Below are 23,026 nucleotides of genomic sequence, written 5' to 3'. Positions count from 1 at the left end.
TGAAGGCAAGGCAAGTCTAATGCTTGCCTGTTTGTTTCTAACAGGAGACACAACGCAGGAACAGGTCATGGATGGGCTTAGCTGGTTTGCCTGAGCCATCAAAGGCAAGTGACTAACGAGTCCCCTCCAGACCAGCCTCCCCAGCCATCCTGGCCGTGCCAGGGGTGCTGGCTTGGGCAGTGAAGCACTCGGGATGGGGTGGGATGCGATGGGACATGATGGGATGGGATGCTGTCAGGCAGAAAAAGCCACACTAGACCAAACTAGGAGGGACTCCAGAGCAGGGGGTGGAAGAAATGCTTCTGGTGGGCTCAGGAGACTGTAGAAGGGGAAGAGACGGAGCGATGGCAGTGGGGCATCTGAGAGAGCCTGGGTCTGAGCCCAAGCATTGCTTCTGCCTTCCACATGGGACCGAAATGAGAGGATCAGAGGGATGGAGGCTTGTGGTCATCGGTGCACAGGTTGGTCATTTCTTCAGGGAGATGGGACAAACCCTATCACAACCCCAAAAGAGCCGTCCCAGATCCCAGAAAGGACCCCGAGGGCAGGAGGGGCGGGTGGCACAGACCCCAGCAGCAGCACCCTGTGGACATCAGCCCAGCTTCCATGTGGAGACCTGCTCCCCAGGAAGGCGAGATGCAGCCGCGGTCTGTATGTGAGGAGGGGGTGAGGACCCAGTGGGAACCCGCGTGGGATAACGGTGAGTGGGAGCACGGGAGGGACCTGGCCGTGGCGTGGGGGTAAGGCAGGCCAGGGCTTCCAGAGGAGAAGAAAGGTAGAAACAGACTTCCTTGAAAATTACCTCATGTTTTCAAGACTTCTCTGGAAGAAGAAAGGGGAAGGGAGCAAACCAAATGTGCTGACACCTCTGGTTTGGAAGATGTAGTCTGGAGGATATTGAGTCTGGTGGGCTGGCACGGTGGCAGGGTGGCCATGCAGAGCGCTGGGCATGGCGCCACTGGTTTCTCGTGCCGCTTTCCCAGGAAAGGGCTTTGCAAAAGGCAAGCAGCCGACACGCAGCCCCTGAGCCGCTCCCGCAGCCTCCGCACCCCCAGGCTCCCCCGCCTTCCCTTTCACAGCTCCCACCGTGTCCCCCACGCACGGACCCGCCGTGTCCCCCACGCACGGACCCGCCGTGTCCCCCACGCACGGACCCGCCGTGTCCCCCACGCACGGACCCTCTGGCCCAACAAGCCGCCAGGGTCACGCCACCTCCTAGGCGCCGGGTGAAAGTGAAGGGCTGTAATGAAGGGACAACTGAGCTAATGGCTTTTTCCAGCCAACATCTCATACAGCAAACCTCGTGTGCCGAGCTCTGAGCTGCCTTTGCAGGCTTGTCTGAGGCATATGCATCGTTGCTGACTCCTGTCCCCCAGCTAATTAATCCTGACCCCGGTCCTATCAGAAGCATTCGTAGATGCCTCCACTGTCTGCTCTTCATAAAGCAAACCAGTACCTGTGGGGGGTGTGAAGGGCTGGGGAGGCCCCATGGGAGTCTCTGTGGGACTGGGCTTTCCTCTGTGTCCCTGTCCCAGCAGTGGACCTTCGGGCTTGGCTTTAGGCTTCTCCAAGCCCTTCCCAACTGCTGTGCCAGGGTGCTCCCGGGGACCTCCCGGGCCACCCACGCCAGTGGCACAGCCTCTTCTCCAGGTGCGGAGCTGCAGGTTCTCCCCCCGATTTGCCTGGCTGGGCAAATGCAAAAGCCAGCAGCCATCCGTGTCCGTGTAGAGAAGAGGAAGGATGGGCTGTGTGCAGGATTTTTTGATGTCCAGACCAGCTGCAACCTCACTATAATTTGTAATTGGCTACAAATTTTTTGACTGAGGAAAAACCCTACTTTATAAATTAAAACGGGTAGGCATGGACAAAAATACCCCGATGTAGTGATGGGAAATATCCTCTGACTTATACAGTGTTTTGGGTTTTGAGTAGGTAATCATAAAAAATAGTAGTTTAACAGGGTATGTGAATCCTCTGCACATGATAAATGGCAAAGAAAATGGAAGAGCACAAGGCACTTTGTGCAAATCCTCTGCACATGATAAATGTGCAAAGAAAAAGGAAGAGCACGGGGAATCCTGGTCCTTGACACTGACTCCACCAAAGCCCTCTCTGGAGGAAGCCCTTCTCACGACCAGCCATGTCCAAAAAGGCAAAGGTAAAACAGTAACTGACTCATAAATTCACCAAAGCCTTCTTGCCATGGCTAGGATAACAGATTAGAAAAGGAGACAGTGAATGTGTCGAGGGAAATAGCATTACAAATGCCACGGTAGATAGCAGAAAGAGAGGTCAAATCTAGATCTCAAACGGTGATACAAACCCAGTCACCAACGGGGTGATCCATCAGAGGCCAGAGGAGGGGTTTGCCCTCTCATTAACACCAGTTGTATCTGTGTAGAACAAGATAAAAGAATGGAAACAGCTGTAATGACAATCCAAAGCCACCTAAAGGTGTTCCATAAAATGAAAAAAAAAGCCTCAGCCTTTTGGCAGGTGGGGTTGGACACCAGACCCTGACGGAAGGTTTGGAAATCTACTTAGAACGTTGGGCAAATCTATATGTGTAGGGCTGGTGGCTGTAATAGTGACCTACGTGTCTGTTAAATTAATTGTCGGTTGTGCTGAGATTGTGTCCGAGCAGCGGGCAATTACCGAGCAAGGGAGAGAGCTGGTGCCAGTGCAAATGCATGGGAGAAAGAAACTGAAGTAGAAGAAACCCAGCTCTTTAATATAAAAGTATAAAGACTGCCCTGGGGTCCCAAGTGTCCCTGCTGTGTCCGTTCCCAGGTTCCATGGACCCTGCTTGGGGTGGATCAGAGGTGGGATGCTTGTGGGGCCAGTCATTCCCTGTGGGTCGTGGAGCCAGAGGTCTCATGGGCACCAAGAGGCAGGTGGCGATCTCTGGGGTGCACCAGGAGGGGCTTCAGTTTGAGGGAGCCTGTGAAGTTGTTTCCTTCGCTCTTCAGGACCCTTCAGACCGTGGAGACACCCGTTCGCTTGGTCCATGCCCTCTCCTGACGGCTGTGGCAGGAGTCTGCCCCAACCTCCCAACAGGACCCACAGTCATTGTCCCAGCCAGGTGCCCTTCTCCAGTCCAGGTCTGGACCCTCTGCTGGAGGTTTCTGATGCACATGAAGGTATCACAGCACTGGTGGTGGCCTTGCAGCCCTGGTCCCATCCCTGTCCCTAGGAGACAGCAGGCAGCTCCAAAGGATGGCCCAAGCCCTTGTCCCCGGCCCTACTGTGTCGGATGTTCAGGAGCATCGGCTGCCTCTTCTTGCTCGACCCCAGCTTCCTCCTGCTCCTGGTGGCCTGGGCTGCCCTGCCCTGCTGGCACAGCACCTCCGCGCACATGCCAGCGGTAGAGGGGATGCTCTGGGCCAGCCATTCCCAGGGAGCCTGGCAGGGCAAGGTCCTGTGGGGACCTGCTCCTGCTCAACAGGACAGCCCCTGGCACCACGGGGCAGGGGCCGGTGGGACCCACAGGTGCCATGGGATGGGGCAAGAGGCCTCTCGATGGGCTCGGCCAGGGCCAAGGTGACAGCAGTGCTGGTTCTGTGCTGGCAGGTGTCTGCCAGGAGCTGGTGCTGGGGAAGGCGGATGAAGGACCAGGATGGAGGTGAGACCCTGCTCAGCCCTGTCACCAGTCCCTCCAGGTGATGGGATGCTGCTCCTCACTCCGTTCCAGGCTCCCCGTGCTCCCCTGCGATGCAGGCTGGACCTCCCGAGCCAGCCCCAGCCCCGAGGTCCGGGCTGCATCCCTGCCACGGCCGTCAGGAGAGGGCATGGACCAAGCGAACGGGTGTCTCCACGGTCTGAAGGGTCCTGAAGAGCCAAGGCAACAGTTTCACAGGCTCCCTCAAACTGAAGCCCCTCCTGGTGCACCCCAGAGATCTCCACCTGCCTCTGGCTCCCCGACCCACAGTATGTCAGGGTCACCCGTCAGCTCAGGGGGGGCTTTGCCTCTGTTGTGAAAGCATCCCTGGAGGTGCTGCAGCCACAATCCCTGGAGGTGCTGCAGCCACAATCCTGCTCCCCAGGAGCTGGGCGTGCTGGCGGGGTGGCTGTTGCTTGGGGACTGGGCGGGCATCATCTGGCTGGTGGCGACTGATGGCTTTTGCATCACTTAGTGAGGTTTTTTGGTGGTTTTTTTTCTCCACACCCCACAACCCACCCACCCCCCTTAAACTGACTCAGGGAAAGGAGTAGGTGGAGGGACGTTCGGCTTTATAGCACTTGTCTTCCCAAGTCATGGGTGTGTGTGATGGAGCTCTGCTCTGCTGGCCATGGCTGAGCTCCTGCCTGCCAGTGGGACAGAGTGAATGAATCCTGTATTTTCCTTTGCCTGGGTGCGCAGCTTTTGCTTTGCCCATTAAACTGTCTTTATCTCAACCCATGACTTTTCTCACTTTCGCCCTTCTAATTGTCCTCCCCATTCCAAAACCATGGCAGGCATCACCGGTGAGTCCCCCATGGCCTCTGGCACGGAGGGGAGTTCCACGGCTGTATGCGGGTGAACCCCTGGTCTGCTTCAGCATCCCACGTCGGTTCTACCTGCCCAGGGAGCCCTGCAGAGAAACCCTTCCTCAGCCGCACAGCTCAGGTGACGGATACGCCGGTGCCCTGGGGCAGCCAGGCAGTGTCCATGGGGGCAAAGCAAGGGACAGGCTGAAAGCTCTAAGCCCAAATCCAATGGCAGTTTTGCACCTAAAAGCCTTCAGCCCCTTTTGGATCCCCTTGAAGAGAGTACCCAAACACCCAGAGCATCTGTGCAGCACCCTCCTGTCCCCCTCCCTGCCTGCCCCAGTTTGACCCACGAGGTTTCAGGAGCCAGTGGGAAGAGCCCCCAGCCCACCCCAGCCCCTTGGCTGGCTCCGTGCCATGGCCAGCTGTCAGCAGCACCATTGCTGGGGCTGGGAGAAGGAAGGGTACCACTCCCCAAGACCACATGAAGTAAACCTTTATTTTGTGGCTGTGCTCAAGCAGGCGGGTGCTGGCGGGGCTGGTAGTGCCCCAGGAGCTGGTGCCTGGCTGGTTGATGCAGTGCAGGACTCTGAGGAGCCAGTGCCACCCCTTAGCAGCAGCCACCTCCACAGCCCTTTCCAGGAGCATGACTATAAACCTTCCTTCCCACCAGGATGCTGAGTAGCCTGAACCAGGGCGCCTGCTCTACATCATGGGGCACAGCGTCTCTTCCTTTTTGAAGCCTCTTAATTGTTTTCTCCACCCAAGCCACTGCTGGGTTTGTGCAGCCCTTGGTCCCATTCCTGATCTCAGATGTGCTGAGACGAAAGGTGAGAAACAACAGCTATAATCCTGCTTGTGCCTACGCTGCGCTCCCTTCCCTGCACTCCTCCTTCCCCTTTGGCCCTGCATGCTGCCCTCGGGTACCTGGTGTCCTGCAAGCAGCTCGTCCTGCAGCCCGATGCCTCTGGAGCCTGTGCAGAGCCTTCAGGAGCTCTGGTGGACTCATGTCCTTAACTCTGCCCTGGAACTGGCCGGACAGTCACGTCCTTTCCCCTTCATGCTGGAAGACTCTGCAGACCTGGCCCGGTCCTGTCCCCAGATGGGACAGATGAACTGAACCCTTGGTGGCCCAGGACACAACACAGCAGTGAGGAAGTTACCAGGACTTAGACAATTGCTGGGATAAAACACTCCCTGGGAGCTGTTCAGAAGCCCTCCAGGGTAGCCAGCCGGGGAGGGAACCTGGCAGCGCTCGGGCTGTGCATGAGGGGCTGGAGAAGACAGCGAGGGACGGTGGACGCTGGCTTTGGAAAGCAGCCCTGCAGACCTTCCCCCATGACAAAGCTGCGGCACACAACAGCCCCCAGCCCTGCAGCTGCTGCCATGCGGAGCCCCGGCTGCCCTCCTTCCTGCGCGGGGCAGGAGGATGCTCCAGGTCACCACCCAGCACCAAGAGCCTTGCAGCCGGCGCTGCCGAAGCCACCCGGCCCCAGGAGCAGCCGCCACTACCTCACATGCCAGGACACGCCACCCTGCCCCGGCCAGGGTGCTGCACCTCCCGTCAGCAGCCCCATCCCCACTCTGCGGCGGGGCTCCCTGCCTGGCTGCCCCGTGCCCCGGCAGGTGCCCTGTGTGCAGCACCACGCGGGGACAGGGGCAGCAGCATGGTGGGCGCCAGGGCCATCCTTGCACCCAGCGTGGCGGCGTGAGGGTCCTCTCAGGGGCTGCTCTGCCTGCAGAGGGGCTCAGCGGTGAGCTCAGGCCAGGAGATGCTGCAGTTTATCCTCTCCACCCCCTCCCCACATTAGCCCTTTTTCAAAGAATTCTGAGCAGATTCTAGAGAAAGCCCTGCCTGCTTTCTTTGGCCGAGGGGATTTCCACGTCACGTGGGATCTTCAGCGCTACTGACCCAGAGGATACCTAGAAAGACAGAACAGACTTCGGCAACTTCTGCATTTGAGGCAGGTCTGCGACAGAGCCGCAGGGCCCGCAGGAGAAGTGAAATCCTCCTCCCTGCAGGCGTAACTCAAGGGCTCCCAAGCCCACCAGTCCGCGGCATTAGGAAAGGCAAAGCCTGGCTTTCCATGCGGCCCCTCGCCAACACAGAAGTGCCGGGGAGGGCTGGAAGTCTTGGGAACTCCCCAGGGAGCACGAAGCAGAAAGTGCCTAGGCCACCAGCCCTCTGCGGCTCAAAAGCTGCAAGATGTCAAATACTGCCCGAAACTGCATCGCATTCCATGCTGTTCCTAAGGAGCGGAACACGAGTTCTCCAGCAAAAATCCCCATTTATAGCTGGGAAGCGTAGGGGAGAAGGAGCATGAGATGCAGCTGAACCTTCTCTTGCTGATGGTGCTGACTTAGCCCCTTGGCTCCGGGGCAGAGTGGGAGGTTGAATCAGGCTGAGGGAAGTGGAAGGAAAAGTTGGTGTTCGAAGGGGTCAGCCTGGATGTGTTAACCTGGGGACAGCCTCTCCCCTCTGTGCTGACCCCCCCTTCCTCACCCGGCCGCTCAGACCCCCAGACCCTTCCGCAGGTCCTTGCCAGCCTGCACAGCCCCTGCTCAGAAGCTTGTTTCCCCATTCCCTCTTTTTTTTTTCTTTTTTTTTTCCAGGCTGCGACTGGGCGCATGGAGCAGCAGGGTCCCACGCAGTTCCCCAGGGCACCACAGTCCCCCCGCAGCCACTGTGAGCTACCAAAGGGGGCACCTCAAGCCCTTCCTCACACCGGCACCCCCGCAGCCCCCCCACCCTTTGGAGCAGGACATTCTGCCTGGGACTGTGTCGTCCCTGGGTGCCCAATGCTGAGGACTGCTCCGGTAATGCCCAGGTGCCCCCAACCCCCACTGCAGTAGGGGATGCACCTCCTGCTGAGGAAGGCTCACAGAGCCCAGGCGGAGTATGCTGAGGCTCTTCCCAACCTAGTAGAAATAACTAAAATACCTACTCAGCCCCCTGTGGCTGCTATGCTTTGGCTCAGCTCCTGGGGAGAGATGGAGTCCCTATGTCTCAAAAGCATGACTTGACCCGGGAGGAGATGGCATGAGGCCACCCATGCTGTGTAGCTGCCAGAGGACTAAAAGGAAAGTATTTCTAAACAAGTCCTACAGCCCCTAAGGATAGTGCTGTCCCTTCCTCCATGGGTTCAGCCCGGTGACTCAGTGTCCCCCTGGACTGTCATAAGCTCCCCGTGCCCTCCTGCTGATCCCCCAGAGCATCCCTCCTTTCTCCCATAGCCTTGCGGGTGCTCTTTCCCTTCTCAGCCACCTCCCCACCTCTGCTCTGCCCCACGCTCTCCTCTTGCAGACTCTCGTGCCTCTCCAGGAGCCTGTCCCCAAACCTGGGCCATGGCTGCTGGGACCAGACAGCCTCCCATCCCACGGAGACAGCCCAGCAGGCAGCCTGCTGGGGACCGTGACACGGAGAGCTGCAGCCACACCAGCAACGCCAGGCTGGGGACATGGGCCATACTGCAGCTCCCAATGCAGTTTTGTCTTCCCTGTGGCAGGAACAGGGCCACCAAGCACAGGTGGCATGGTGCTGTCGTACCGGTGGCACGTCCTCAGGCAGGGACACGCAGGCTCCCCTGCAGCCATGGAGCAAGGGAGCACACAGCCTGCCCTAACCACGCCGGGGGCTGGACCCGGGGCAGCGCAGGAGGATTTGGGGCATGGATGGGCATGGCCTTGCTGCCAGCCCCTGGCATGTCATCCCACAGTCTCGGGCTTCACCCAACAACTCTTCGGCTATGGGGGATGCTGCGGGTGGGCGGCCAGGGCAGCACATAGTGTTGGACAAGCACAGGGACACGCAGCAGCCAGGGTCAGGGAAGAGAGTGCCCTGGATGGAGAGGAGCTGAGAAGTAAGAACGCTAGTGGGAGGTTTGCTTCTGCAGAGTTGTGCTCACTCATGTGGCAGAAGATCTGGCCTGGGATGCTCTGCTTCCCCTTTCTCCAAGTTTTCAAGCCATTTCTGTGGCAGCCAGACAACTCATGACTCCATGGAGACCTTTTGATGTTTATTCTTTTATTTTTTTGGAAGAACAAGTCTGATGTGCCTTTAACTCACTGGTGAGTGCTGGAAAGCCCCACAGTTTGCTCAAGTTCCCTTTTCATTTGAAAGGGCTCTGGATAATTTGCTTGTTTACATAAAAATTAAACAGCATCCTCTCGATCCTGCAAGAGGAGGACGGAAGCCTGAGGGACACCCCATGTGCCGCCTGTGCCAGCAGCGGTGCCAGTGTGAGGAGGAAGGAGCTGGGCAGAGATGCCCCGTGCCTGGGAACGGGGTCTCAGCAGGTAACCCAGCATGCCCAGCTTACTGGAAAACAGCCCCCCAATTACTGTGCTGCTGGGGGGAACACAGGTTCTGGGCTGCCATGGCAGGAGAGGGGGAGCTGAGCATCACCTGGGTGTCACCGAGCACCTGAAACCTGTCCCCAGGGAGCGGTGGGAGGGTTAGGAATAAGCTTTTCCCTATTATCTTCTGTTCCACCCAGTCACTTTGAGTCTTCTCCATTTACCATATGAAATAGTTTTTCTTCTATGAAAACCTCACCTTTCTGAGTGCAAAGCCCCTCCACATTCTCTTGCGGTGCTCACTCAAGGGTCTCCCCAGCTCCGTTTTGAAGCTCTGGTTGACCCAGGATGCAATCACAAACCAAAGGTGATGCTCTCGTTCCTTCTTGGAGTCGGTGCTCACCCTGCAAATCCAGCTACAGCCGTGCCAGGTCCAACAGCTGCAAAGACACTTTACAAAGAAAAAAGCTAGAGTCTCTTCCAAAGCCTGCTTCCCACAGCTGGGCATGGGGGACCACCAGGTACGGGAGGCTGGCGACACAGGCTGCATTATGTGTGGTAAGTCCTGCTCAGCATCACGAGACATGAAGGCTGTGACCAGGAGCCCTTCCCCAGGGGCTTAGCTGTGGTGGGTCACAGGGCAAGCTCGCCCACCAGCATGGGGGTTAGCACAGAAACCCACCGTGGCCAGGCAGGGAACCTCACCGTGACGGCCAAGCAGAGAGTCAGGGGTGGATGCACCTGGAAGCAACCGCTTAGCTAAGGAAGAGGGAAAAAAAGTATGTGATGCCAATTTTCTCAAATACACTGAAAAGCAGACATGCTTCCCACCCTTCTCCAGTGAGACCGATCAAATGCCTTGAGGCGAAGTAAAGGACAGATCTGGGGTCTCAGGAGGAGCCGCTGCTCCCGAGGGAGTCCCTGTGCTGGAGCAGCATCTGTGTCAGGTAGCAACCAGGGGAAATGATGCTTGGTGAGGACTTCAGCCTCCTCTTGTCAACCCTGGCCATCCTTGAGCTCCTAGAATTAAAGGCAGCAGTGAGGAGCTGCTTCAGCTCAGCTTTTAAAGCAAAGCTGTGATAACGGAAAAAGAATTGGACAGGGAAGCAATTTCAGCCTACTTTTTAGTGATTTAATTCTGGATAGGATTAGTCCTGATAACTCCAAGAAGGAGTACAGGCCAAGAAGTAGAACAACTTATGAATTTACTTGTTCCTTGGTTTTTGATTAGGATAAAACCCAGGGATCAGAAAAATAAATTCAGTTGAAAGAATGTGATGAGAAAGATGCATTAAGGTCCCTAGAGAATGTAATAAATATTGTATTGGTGCTGACCGTGGTCTGCGTTGCCCAGCTGACATCGCTCGCCTCCTTGGAGGGCTCCTCTCACTTCTTTCTGTTTTTGACAGGCCTTGTAGCTTACCTGGCAGAATTCAAGGGTGATTCAGAAATGAAGCTTCCTCCATCACCCGAGGTGGTCACTGCAGAGGTACAACCTGGGGAGTCCTGACACCTCTGTGCTTACCCAAGGGGGGCTTCAGCTACAAGGGCAGCCCTTGCAGCGATGCAAACAGGGATGCAATCATCATAGGAGTGGAGATGAAGCAAACGCAAAGCATGGAAAAGCCACAGCTGTGCATCCAGAGCACCAAAGCAGCCAAGGGGATGCCCAGCATTCTGCTAAGCCAGCATTACGAAGCGGCAGTACGTTAGCTTGGCCGGAGGCTGCCTAAGTGTGAGCAGGCAACATTTCATAGAAAACCACCACGCCAAGCAGGGACAGGCGTTCCGCAAGGTGCAGTCCAAGTCTCAAACCAGGCAGGATGGAGACTGCAGGGTCTCTGCCTCACAGGGATAACCGTGCCCCTCACACATCACCCTGGAGAGAACTCAGGGTTTAGAGCAGACGTAGCGTGGGTGTCTCGCTGGCAGGTCCAGGCTGCAGGGAGCGGTGAGAGGGGACAAGCCGGGCACCAAGAGTGACCCCAGCACAGGCAATGTCCTCACCAGCGAGGGGATGTCCCATGGGGTCTGAGCATGGGGCAGAGCCGGGTGCTGGTAACAGGGTCCATCAACAGTCCCGGCCACAGCAAAGCAAGGAACCAGATCCCAGACCCCTTCTGGGAGGGTTAGGGGGCATCCCTTCAGCAGCAGCAGGGGGTGGGGACAGAGACAGGGCTACACCAAAAGGCCCAGTCAGCCAGGAGACAAGACACCTACGCCACAGGTCAGAGCTGCCCAAGAGCCGGGCCGGAGGCAGGACACCGGGCAGTGCTCTTACAGTGTGCTCAGCGCGGGGGCCGGGGGCTCAAGCCGGAGCCTGAAGGGAGCTTGGGCAGAGGGGGGCGATGAATCCATCCACAAGTGAGGCTGGTCAGTGTGATTAAGGCAAATTAGTGCCTTCCAGACCTGCCACCGTGCTATCTGATGGATCCTGCGTGACTCCATATTTTCCTCAGGTCAATGAAACCGCTGGCTGATGACGTGGCGGAGAGGCTTTGCACTGGTGGGGCGCTGGAAACCAAAGCTGTGGGTCAGCAAGGGACCAGGAGGGGCCCACCGTGACCATGTCTCCTGTGGGTTGCAGGGAAACCTTGAGGCAGAAGCATGCGCCTTGCACACGAGGGGCAGAAGGCAAGCCTTGCCCCACCTGAGCATCACAGGCTTGGCATTACTTACCTCCTGGGCCAAATTCTGCACCTGAGGCAGCCCACAGACCTCCAGGAGAAGCGTGGGAAGGTGCATGGCTGGACATCCTTCCCACAGGGTCTTTCCCTGCCCTGTCAGACACGGAGAAGCCAGGGAGCAGCAGAGCCAGGGAGCCTGTGCCCCCGCTGGCCGGGGCGCCGGGCATCCGAGTCGTCCCATGGGGCTCCGGATCCGCAGCCCCACACCGGCGCCTGGGCTCACGCTGCCTGTCGGAAATGATTCACTGCTGCCGGGGCTGCCTTGTTTACACAGCCTCCCCCTCCATCCCCTGCCCACTCCCAGTAACAGAGAGGAGAAAAGGATTAAAAAAAAAAAAAAGTGCTTTTCCTTCCACAGAGCTTCCTACAGCGTGCCAGTGGCGCCTGAGCCGGGGCATGGCCGGGATGATGGCTCCTTGGATGCAGGAGAGATGCTCATCCCTGACCCTCTCGCTCCTTCCAGCTCCCTGCTCCAGGCAAGCCCCTGGGCACCCACTCCTGTGCCCCTGGGCACCCACTCCTGTGCCCCTGGGCACCCGCTCCTGTGCCCCTGGGCACCCGCTCCTGTGCCGCGTTGCCTTTCCCAGCTCTCCTGCCCGCCGATGGAGAGGCACGGGAGCTCTGGCCAGGGTGGGACAGCCCTAGCTCAGCCTTTGGCCTCTCGCCCCCTCACAGAGCCAACCTGGAGCATGACGTTTGTTTTCTCTGGGGTGCTGCTTGGCCTTAGCTTTGCCTAAACAAAAGAAAAACCCCGATGTTTATTTTCAGTATTGCCGTAGCAGGATGGGAAATGTGACTCCCTGTGAGAAAACACATTCCTCGCAAATTTTGGCAAGACTGAAGCCCTTAAACAGTAACGAGGTGGAGCAATAGCCCAGCTGCCTCCACCGCGCTGGCTTTGCGGTGATGCTGGGATTCCCCGACCGGGCTTAATCACGGGCATTCACCTCCACAGTCCCGCAGGGACCAGGCTCGTCACCCAGCCCTGGCCTGAACCCCCCCAAGGACAAGAGTTTTGGACATAAGGACTTTATTATAATTTTTATGTCTAAAAAAAGGACAGAACGCCTCTCATGCACACGCTCATATATACTCGTTACACTAATTAATCAGAGCTTGTAACAGCCCCTGTGCTCTACAGCAAGCGACATGTTAAGCCCCTGGAACACCCCCAGGCTCTGCCCTTCTGTGGAGGCACTCGCCCGGTGCCCATCACACATCCCGCAGGGAGGGCCAGCAGTGTCCCACCCTGGGGTTTAGCTGCCACCCCCCGAGGGGTGCCAGAACCCTGCCTGCCGGCAGCCTGCGGGCAGGAGAGGGGAGCAAGGCGAGCACAAGGATGGATCCTGGCTGGAGGAGCAGCTCTCTCTGATGAGTGTCAGCATGACCAGGGCAGCTGGAAAAGGTGGGAGCTGTGGAGCTGAAACCACTGTCCTTACAAATACCGTGGTGGGACTCAAAGGGGTGAGATCTGCCTGGTGCACGTTCATCTCCCCAGCATCGCTCTGAGCCGAGGACTTCACCTGTAGCCAGACGAGACCAGCATCCACTGCATTTGCCGTAGTGCTGGGAGAGCAATCCAGCCCCCGCGGGCATGCGCAAGTCATCCAAAACCAGCAAGGAAATGGCCAAGGCACAGCTGTTCCAGTGTTCCCAGAAAGGCCTCCGCTCCGCGATGCTCCAGCAGCAAGGACACAACATTACATACAGTCAAACGGCTACACAACTTTACTACAAAAATAACATTTCTAGTGTTTCATATAAAAATAATGCCATAATACACTGCCTCATGAGCTGCCAGGTCACAGACCCCTGCCACGCAGGAGCCAGGGGTGTGTGGGGTGCTGACAGCCCCTGAGCCACCCTCCAGGTAAGTGTTACACAGCTGGGCTGCACAGGAGTGCTGCTGCATGGGGGGGGGGGGGGGGGGGGGGGGGGGGGCAGGGGGGCTTCACCCCAGATTCCTAATTACAATTAATCTGATTGCATTCTGTACTTGTTGCAAAGCCTGAGCTGAATCCCTGGCTCCCCTCTCCCAAGCCAGCAAAAGGCAGAAATAAGGGATGGAATGATGGCAGAAAACCAGCGCTGCTGCAGTCTGTCCTCTCCGCCTCCAGGGCTGGATAGACGCCCTGAAGGTGCAATCGGATGGATGTAACAGGCCGCCTTCCCCCAGCTCTGCTTTACAGCTGGCCCATCATTTTTCCTTTGATTATCTTGCTTATTATGTGGTCTTGCTTTCTTTTTTCCTGCATGTGTATTTATACTTTGGGATCTGATCCACTGCGGCTGGTTAGAGGAGGATCTGTCCCTGGATACATAGCGCTATCTACAAAGCATCGCAATGTGGAGACCTACGCACGCTCCAGAGTAATTTGTCCTAGAGTCGTTGTTTAACCAGGGATTTCAGGAGCTGACCACATAGAAAAGGTAAGGCGTACACACAGCAGTGCCTCCATGGATAAAAATCAAGACCAATCTGAGTTAAAAAAAAAAGGCCTGGTACAGTGCTTTAACAGTCTGGTGATCAGTGCTATCCCAAACCGAAAAACTGAAATGCTGCTGAAGTGTAGCACTATGAACAGGTATTTTGTGCTTTTCTGTGGATCAGCAAACACGCTTGTTCCTGGAGAGAGTCTGGGACCAGAAGCATGGCATGTCTGCTGTGGTGCAGCAGCTCTTCTGGGACTAAAGCCAGAACTGGATTTGGCTCCTCCAGGAGAGCAATTCCTGGGGTTTGTGCTTGCAGAGAACTGCAACAACCCTCCGAAGTTATTACAGGAATAGAAAAATTGTGGGGTGTCTTCTTGTTTTCTCCCATTTCAAAGGCTCATCCGCATTATCCTGCCCAGACGTCGGATGCGGCTGGACACAGGGCACGTGAGCTCGCAGGAGGGTTTTCTTCCCGTTGATTTTGCTAACAGCCAAGTCTCAGACTAAATCTGCAAGAAGAAATGCCCACAGCTGTTGGGGAGGAGAGTGGCCTGATTTCAAGGAGGAGATCGATTTGGGGTTGCTGGCTCCTCTGGATCGAAATCAGCAGCGCTGACCTTCCACCCCCTAACCAAGGGCAGGTTTTGTCTCCCCCCTTATCTCTAGCAAGAGCAAATGGCGTATTTGATCAGTCCGAGGTGAACCAGTACGCAGCTGCTCACCAGCACCCATACTGGTCTGACAGAGTGGTGACCTAAAGTGCAAAGAAAGCAGCAGCAGAGACTTTAAGTGCAAATTGTGTGGTTTTGGTGTTAAAGATGCTGAAGGTGGCCGAGCCCGAGTCCAGCAGCATGAGTGAGTGGGCGGCTTCTTGGCTGGGCCATGATGAAACGCAGAAAAATTCCCAACACCAGCTGGGAAACTCCCTTCTGCCCACCACCAGGTGCAAAGCGGAAAAGAGCCACCAAGCAGCTCTAGGACAGCAACAGCCTTTGTATGTAACAGCGGCAGAAGAAAAAAAGCATCTCATTTATTTCCAGAATCCTGTCATTGATCAATGACAAATTAGATCTATTTTTGGACATTCTGCTCTGAAAAAAAAAAATCAGTTTTCTCTGGTATGTTTATTCCCAGCTTTCTTCCTACTGGTCACCAGTTCAGCATAAACTGAACTCTCCTACAGCAACACACATACAGTTTAGGCCAAAAATGTCCACGCCATAAAGCACTCAGATTACTTCCATTGAATAGGCATTGCCTTGATGTCCCCTCTTGTGGTAGAGCAAGCCCTGTACCATTTCTCCTGCCATTTCTTCTGGTTTGGCTCCACATTTTAGATGCAGCCACACAGCAGCAACACTGGGAGCCATCAGCCCACCTACCACCACGGAGACCAGGATGACGAGGTACATTTGAGACCTTGACAAGGAGCTGGGAAGGGGCAGATCCTTCGGGTTTGCTGTCGGCAGCTGCACTCTGGCTTGGCCTGAGAAGGCTCGACTAGCAAAGGCTAACGTAGCCGAAGGCTCCTGCTTCCCTGCTGGCGATGAATAATCAAATGTTCCAGTGCCAAAAGCGTCTGCAGAGGAACTGACGGCCTCGTCGGTACGGACAGAAGGACCTTTGCCTGTGGCAGTTGTGGAGTTTAGAGCAGAAGCTGAAGCAGCCGCTGGTGGAACTGGTGTGGCTGGGACTGTGGTGGTGTCCATGCTGTCCAGGATGGAGGGGAGATCTGAACTAAAATTGCTGGAAGCAGCATCTGGTGCATTGGCTCCTGCGCTTGTAGGGCCCAGGGATTTATTTGTAGAAAGCAAAGGATGGTCTGATCCTTTAGGAACGGCCATGGGGTCTGAACTGGAGCTAGGAGAAGTCATGCCTCGAACATCAGCCCCAGCGTTTGCAGTACGTCCTACGGGTTCTCCTGCAGCCCCTGTGGTGGAGCCAAAGCCATGCACCAGAGCTGTGGGATGCAGGGTGGGCTGGCTGGAGACCATGCCTGCTGCAAGGGTTGCTGAAGGTGCAGGAGATTTTAAGGAATCTCTGCTTGCTTCTGAAGTGACTTCAGAGCGGGCAGTGGCACCCCCTGTCATGGGGGCTGATCCTGCAGGGAGCTGCACGGGGTCCTCTGTGGATGGTGGGGACTTGCTGGACGCCTCCACCCCAGCAGCAGGAGCACGTATTCTCTCCAAAACTGTTGTGTCAGTCCCTTGGAAGTAACTAGTGGGAGCAGTGGCTTGAGACTGAGATGGAGCTGTTGCTGTAAGACCAACCTGTTTCTCAAAACCAGCAGGCTCTCGTGGCACCGCTGCTGGGGTGGCACCACCTGGGAGCGGGGAGCCTGTGGCCTTCTCCTTGTCCAGCCTCGCCACGATCATCTTCACCCAAGCTGCCTTTGGATCTGCACAAACCTCCCTAGACTTCAGAGTAATAAATCTGACAATAAAAAGGGATAAAGAAAAAAAACCCTTAAAAATAAATCTCAAACTGACTGGATAAAGCAAGCCCCGCTTTAGCTGAGCGGCGTGGGAGGGAAGGCGCGCGTCAACGCTGACTCCCTCAAGCCCATAGTAAACACCACCGAACTGGATGGATGATGTGTTTCGGGAAGGGCATGCACCTCCGAGATCTGATTGAATGAGGAGCAGCTGAACGTGACTCATGGGTGAGGACTTTCCCCCAGGAAGTTTTTCACTTCCAAAAGCATTGTCCTGATGCTGGATGCAGTGTTTGCCTCCGGCACTCAGAGCCAGCAGCTCCGTAAGCACCCAGGGGCAGGTGTACATGAAGACAAAACCCTCTGATTTAGTGAGATGAGACTTCGCAAGGTCAGCCCAGCAGGTTCACTTTGGAGCTGCCTGCTGGGCTGCAGTGAAGGGAGGTGGCAGTGGGCAGCGCTTACATGATGGCCTCTCTGCTGCACTGGTGCTCCGTCCTGCGGTAGCTCCTTATCCACTTCATCGCTATCCTAGGCATAAACTGGCGACACTCTGTTGAACACTTCAGAGGTGCTTTGGGTTGCCCTGAAATAGAATTTTCAATATATTAAACATTGGCTTTTTATTAGGTACTATAAAAACCAGCCCTGTTTCTTTTTCCCCTTCTCTGGGGAGAAGCAGTCCAAATCGTGCCATGAAACTTTCCAGTTCCTGCTAAAATGAGACAAAGACAAATCCCATCAGGGCCACAATTGTTTGTGTCACCCAAACAGGTGATAAGATACCCAGAAAACTGCAAAAAAAAAAAAAAAAAAAGCATTGTGAAAATGCAGGGCTCTTGGGACACCGTTGCAGCTTGCCTTAGAGGGTGTGCAAGTGCTGGCAGTCAGTCCTCTATGCGAGCACCTGGACCTGTGGGTCCTCTCCCCACTGGGTCACAGGAGGACCACTCTCAGCACGGTGCCCAGAATATACATTTCTTCATCCCCAGAAGATACATTTCTTCATCCCCAGAAGATGCATTTCTTCATCCCCAGAAGACCTCCTGCAGCCACCACCCACAGGCTCTTGGTGCAGGCAATGCAGATCGGAGGCCAGGATGCTTGTCCTCTCCTTATCTGGGTTAGTCATATCTCTTCCTCCCACAGGAGTTCTCCTCCAGGAGAGCAGCCTGGCGCTCTGTCTGCTGGTTTGTGGTCTCTGAACACTACCTGGACTCAGAAAGGGTGTAGCGAAAGAGCCTTTCCGTGACCAGTGCATTGCTCTCAAAGCTATCTCAGCAGCCCAGATTCCACAGCCCAGTTTCTCACCAAACACCTCTTTTCCAGCTCCACTGGAAAATATGTTTTTTCTTTTGCAAAGTGTAAAAATAAAACCCCACTTGAACCCTTCATAGGGAAAAGCCAGTCACACCACCAGTGACCCTTCATTCCTGCACTCACCCCCAGCCTCCCACCATCGGCAGCGTCCAAGCGAGTTTGCACAACGCAGCTTGGCAATTTGTTTCTGACATCCCAGGGGGCAAGACTCAGAAAAACAAGCCCTGCTTTATCTGAGCCCCCTGTGAAGAAAGGACCTGCAGCCTGGATCAGCTCAGGCGGTCTCTACTGAGAGACATCAAATCTGGTGAACTCGATGCAGTACAGCTGGGACCGCTCCAGCCACTGGGCGCAAGAATGAGCATTGCTAGAGGAGCACCCCCGGCTCCTTTGATGCATTTGCTGCACACACACACACTCGCACGCACTGCGTACACTCTGTAAGCACACTGCACACAGGGATGCGCTGCACACACTGCACACAGGGATGCGCTGCACACACTGCACACAGGGATGCGCTGCACACACTGCACACAGGGATGCGCTGCACACACTGCACACAGGGATGCGCTGCACACACTGCACACAGGGATGCGCTGCACACACTGCACACAGGGATGCGCTGCACACACTGCACACAGGGATGCGCTGCACACACTGCACACAGGGATGCGCTGCACACACTGCACACAGGGATGCACTGCACACACTGCACACAGGGATGCACTGCGCACACTGCACACAGGGATGCGCTGCGCACACTGCACACAGGGATGCGCTGCACACACTGCACACAGGGATGCGCTGCACACACTGCACACAGGGATGCGCTGCACACACTGCACACAGGGATGCGCTGCACACACTGCACACAGGGATGCGCTGCACACACTGCACACAGGGATGCGCTGCACACACTGCACACAGGGATGCACTGCACACACTGCACACAGGGATGCACTGCGCACACTGCACACAGGGATGCGCTGCGCACACTGCACACAGGGATGCGCTGCACACACTGCACACAGGGATGCGCTGCACACACTGCACACAGGGATGCGCTGCACACACTGCACACAGGGATGCGCTGCACACACTGCACACAGGGATGCGCTGCACACACTGCACACAGGGATGCGCTGCACACACTGCACACAGGGATGCACTGCACACACTGCACACACACGGAGCAGCAGGTGACAGCACCCTGTGCCTTGCAGCAATGGGAGCACCGCCACCCTCAGGGCAGGGAGCCTGTGTGGCCGGACACCCACCCTCGGTCAGCCCGCGGTCTGCCCCCCCTCCCCAGGGGCCATGAGGAGAGGGTGCATTTCACTTCTGTTCTAATACGGATCACCCAAAAGTCTCTCCAACACTCTCCCCGCCAGCCCGCAGGCACGACAAATGCTGTCAGGAGGCTGCTCGGATTTCCCTGCTGCCAGGGTCACTGCCACAGGCTCCCCCTGCCCCTTCCCAAAGCCAGCCCGCTCCCGCTAGGAGATCTCCCACAGCCACACAGGTCGCGACCCAGCGCCACCCTCCCCGCACATGCCACCAGCCCCCCGAGCCTGGCTGCTCCCCGGGCAGCCCCGGCGGTGGGAGGGGGCTGTGGCTCACCTCCAGCCGGGGTCACCAGGCACCAGACGCTCAGCACAAGCAGGACCTGGAGGGATCCAGCCTTCATGTTCCGTGGCCAGCTGCAGGAAGGGCACGCAGGGAAGGATTACTGGAAGTAGTTCCCGCTCCCAGTTCCTTATTGCATCCTCCAGAGCAACAGAGCTGCTGCAGCTCACGCCAGGATTATGAAGCCCCCAGACGGGGCTTCAGCTGTTATTGAGCTCCCACACACGTCTCGGGGTGACGACAGAAGGCGGAGGGAAGAGCAGGACAGGGGAGGGAATGTCGTTTGCTCCAAAGCTAGACAGCTCCTGGAATTCCCCAGCTGCACTTAGATCAGCTTTTCTTACCACGTGCAGAGCAGCGCCAGCCTCCTCGGCAAATTGTTCGGGCAAGGAGTTCCAGGAGCCAGCTGCTCCATCCACCTCGCCCACTGCCGTGTCCCTCGGCCAGACCACCTGTGAGGGTGGTCTTAAAGCTCTTGTAAAGCTTGTCAAAGCTCTGCCCACCGCCAGCCTGCAGCCACCTTGAGCTCGTTATTGACCCTGAACACAAAAGCAGCTATTCCCTTCCTTTTTGGCAGCCGTCTTATAACAGCAGCGTTGGCTGTTAGGGCAAAAGAGGCTGAATTTGCTCGTCAAGGTGACCAGCTAATTGGCTAGAGTGGTGAGCTCCGGGCAGGCCACCTCTTCGGAGCATCACCAGAGCAAGGGGTGAGCAGGGACCCAGCAGCCATCCCAGGCGGCTCCTTGGTCCCTGGGAATGCTGCCTGTGGCTGTGCCTGTTCCTACAGCCCTGACTTCCAATGCACGGCAGGGGCTCAGCCGCAGGGGTCTTGCTGATGCTGAGAGCAGGGGGTGCGCAGCCCCGGGCCCGCAAGCAAGCGGGCTGGCTGGGGGGCTGCCCGGCCCCAGCACGGAGCCAGGTCCGAAGCGGATGCACCAACGCAGTGCTCACATCCTGCACCTTTACTTTCTCTTTTATCTCAGATCCCAGCAGAATACATAACAATTTTCCCCTGCCAACTCCCTCATCTGAAAGACGAAGATAAGGTCAAGGCTGAGATAGTGTGGCTGCTCTTGTTTAAGATTTAAAGATTTAAGAGGCTCACATCGCCCTTGAAGAAACAAGTTCTGCCTCTTGCAAAGGGTTTGCGGGCAGCCACGGCTGGATGTGCCTGGCCACAGGCGCTGGTGGCTGAAGGCACAAACAGGCTCATGGAATGGTCTGGGTGAGAAGGGACCTCCAAAGATCACCTGGTCTCCCTGTGCTGTGGGAAATTCCAGCAGCTCCAGATAGGATTTGATTCCTAAGGAGTGAAAACCCCCAGGTTTCCATATGATGCATTTGTGAAATATTTGGTGAAACTCCCAGCCTGTAACTTCAGCCTATGCTTATACTGGAACAGAAGATAAAACCCATTTCAAGGAAATGAAATAAAATAAAAGTTAAGATCTTGAAATAGCCTGTTTTTCCAGCCAGAACAGAACATGCTCTATCCATTGGGATGTTTTCTGGCCCCTTCCTCAAACGGTGTTTTCCCAGGCTCGGCAGAGCCTTGCAGGAAACTTTTATTCCAGGAACTGGCATTGCCTGTGGCTGCTGGGAGCCTTGGCTGTGGCAGCAATGGCACAGCCCACACATGCTCACATCGCCCCTGAAGAAACGAGTTCTGCCACTTGCAAAGGGTTTGCGGCCAGCCACGGCTGGAGCTGAGGGAGCACTCCAGCAAGCGCATGAAGCGGGAGGGTGAGTGCCGTGTTTGCTAAAGGTGTGCCTGGCCACAGGCGCTGGTGGCTGAAGGCACAAACAGGCTCATGGAATGGTCTGGGTGAGAAGGGACCTCCAAAGATCACCTGGCCCAACGCCCTGCCATGAGCAGGGACACCTCCCACTAGCTCAGGCTGCTCACAGCCCCGTCCCTGGCCTTGGATGTGCCCAGGGACGGGGCACCCACCACCTCCTCAGACAACCTGGGCCAATGTCTCACTACCCTCATCAGAAAAAATTTCTTCCTTATATCTTGTCTGAATCTACCCTCCTTTAATGTAAAACCATTCCCCCCCATCCTCTGGCCACAGGCCCTATCAAAAAGCAGCTCTCTGGCAGGGTAACGCTGCTGCTTTTCCTGAGCAGGCTGGGCCGGTGGTGTTTGACCTGGTAGGAGACTCCTCCAGGACACCCTTGGAGACCTCCCATTGCTCCCAGTGAACTTGACAACTGGATTTGGAGGTGGCCCCTGCACAAGGGGTCCCACAGCAGGCGGGCGGAGGGCCCAGTGTGGCTCCCTGGGACACGGCAAGCCGTCCAGTGCCACCAGCAGCAGCAGCAGCATGGGTCTAAGCCACCAGCAAGCGCTGCAGCTCCCACCAAAAGCAGGACACGAGGCACAGCAGTCGGCTCCGATGGCAGCAGGCAGCTCTGAGCGGTGACAAACCTGGGCTGCTGCTGGCAGAAATCTGCCATCATCGCTGCCAACCTGCTTCCTCGAGCATCCTCCTCATCCCATGGCACAGCTGCTCCAGTGCACCAGTGCTGGCCACTTGCTGTGCTTCTTCTAGGTCTTGCAGAGCTGAAAACTCCCACGTCAGAGGACCTGCTGTAGCCCAGGAGGTGCTTCTGCTGTAACCAGCGACAAACCGCAGGCAGCACAGCGAGCTGACAGCGGGGGTCTCGGGACCTCTCTGGGCTCGCCTTGGCTTCAGCCGCTTTTGGCTTCTTGAGTTACGATAGAAATCATCTAGGCGGTTGCTGTTGTCTTGGCTTGATTTACTTTTGCTTCAGTTTCTAGCCTTAGCGGGCAGTTCCTTGGCGTGGGTCGGCAGAGCGAATCGCAGTGTGGGCGAGGGCAGGCGGAGAGAGAACCACAGCACCCAAGCGATGGAGCGTGCAGCCCTGCAGCCAAAACAACAAGCAGAAAAATGGGGTAACTGGGAACCAGGGAACACAGGCTGGGCTAAGAAAAGGTGTGAAAATGAAACCAAGCTAGACCAAGGCTGAGGAGGAAGAAAGTCCACCGTGAAGGTCATATCCCTCCAGTGGAGACCACAGGCTGGGGTAGCTCCTCACAGCCCTTCCCCGTGCTTCCTTAGGAGAAAGGCCTGGAAGGAGGCTTCTTCGGGTGACCCTTAGCACCCAAAGGCTCTCTGAAGGTTGCTACAGCACCAAAGAAAAGCAGCAGGTACTAGGAAGAGGGCTGGGTTTTTCCCCTGCGTGTAACTTTAACTGTAGTACGAATGAGGAATGACCTTGTGCTGATCCGAAACAGGGACGAGGATAAGACATGAGCACCCGTAGGTGTGTGCACCCGGTTCCGCGCGTGTGGAGGGGCCGTGCCCACCGCCTGCGGGGCACCAGTGCAGCGCCAGCTGTGACCCTCTGCACCCGCAGCAGGACTCGGTGGCTCGCACCGGTTCGGTGTGGCGGCTGGAGTCTGTGCTTTCCGGCTCCTGTTCCTGCTCTTGCTTTAGGGCCAGCATCGCACCAGGATGGGGGTGTCCGGCCGCTGGGCGCTGGCTGTGCTGCGGAGGAAAGGGGAGCAAGGCTTGCTGCGAGCTGGGCGCTGGCGGCGTGCTCAGGAGACGGCTGTGGTGCCATACCCCTAACCTTTGCTTGCTCACTGGCAATGATTAACTGGTAACCATTAACCAGGAGCTTGGCTTAGTGCTCCAAACCACAGATACCACGGGCCAAAGGGTCAGACCCCATCTGCCCGGTGAGGGACATGAAAGCAGCTCCAGCTTTTCCCACCCATGGCAGCTTTGCCAGG

General features: G+C 56.5%; 2 protein-coding genes across 2 annotated transcripts in view; one reads left to right on the top strand and one right to left on the bottom strand.

Moving 5' to 3' along the window:
• The window catches only part of RANBP10 (RAN binding protein 10), an 87,754-nt gene extending 86,677 nt beyond the window's left edge, over window positions 1-1,077 (top strand). The window contains exon 14 of the mRNA XM_040615664.1: window positions 45-1,077. Coding sequence (XP_040471598.1) covers window positions 45-94 — 50 coding nt within the window. The 3' untranslated portion in view covers window positions 95-1,077. The remainder of the gene's footprint in view (window positions 1-44) is intronic.
• A 10,942-nt stretch (window positions 1,078-12,019) lies between these two features.
• LOC121098019 (fractalkine-like) lies at window positions 12,020-20,698 on the bottom strand. The gene is made up of 3 exons (XM_040615547.1): window positions 19,258-20,698; window positions 16,783-16,903; window positions 12,020-16,724 (listed from the first exon to the last, which is right to left on the bottom strand). Exons 1-3 carry the CDS (start codon window positions 19,322-19,324, stop codon window positions 15,113-15,115), a joined length of 1,800 nt encoding a protein of 599 aa, XP_040471481.1. The 5' UTR covers window positions 19,325-20,698; the 3' UTR covers window positions 12,020-15,112.
• Window positions 20,699-23,026: the final 2,328 nt, after the last annotated feature.

This window comes from Falco naumanni, chromosome 15 (genome assembly GCF_017639655.2).
Source record: "Falco naumanni isolate bFalNau1 chromosome 15, bFalNau1.pat, whole genome shotgun sequence".
In the NCBI taxonomy this organism is placed as follows: Eukaryota; Metazoa; Chordata; class Aves; order Falconiformes; family Falconidae; genus Falco; species Falco naumanni.
The sequence above is the reverse complement of the archived record's forward strand: the minus strand, read 5'-3'. Positions and strand labels throughout refer to the sequence as shown.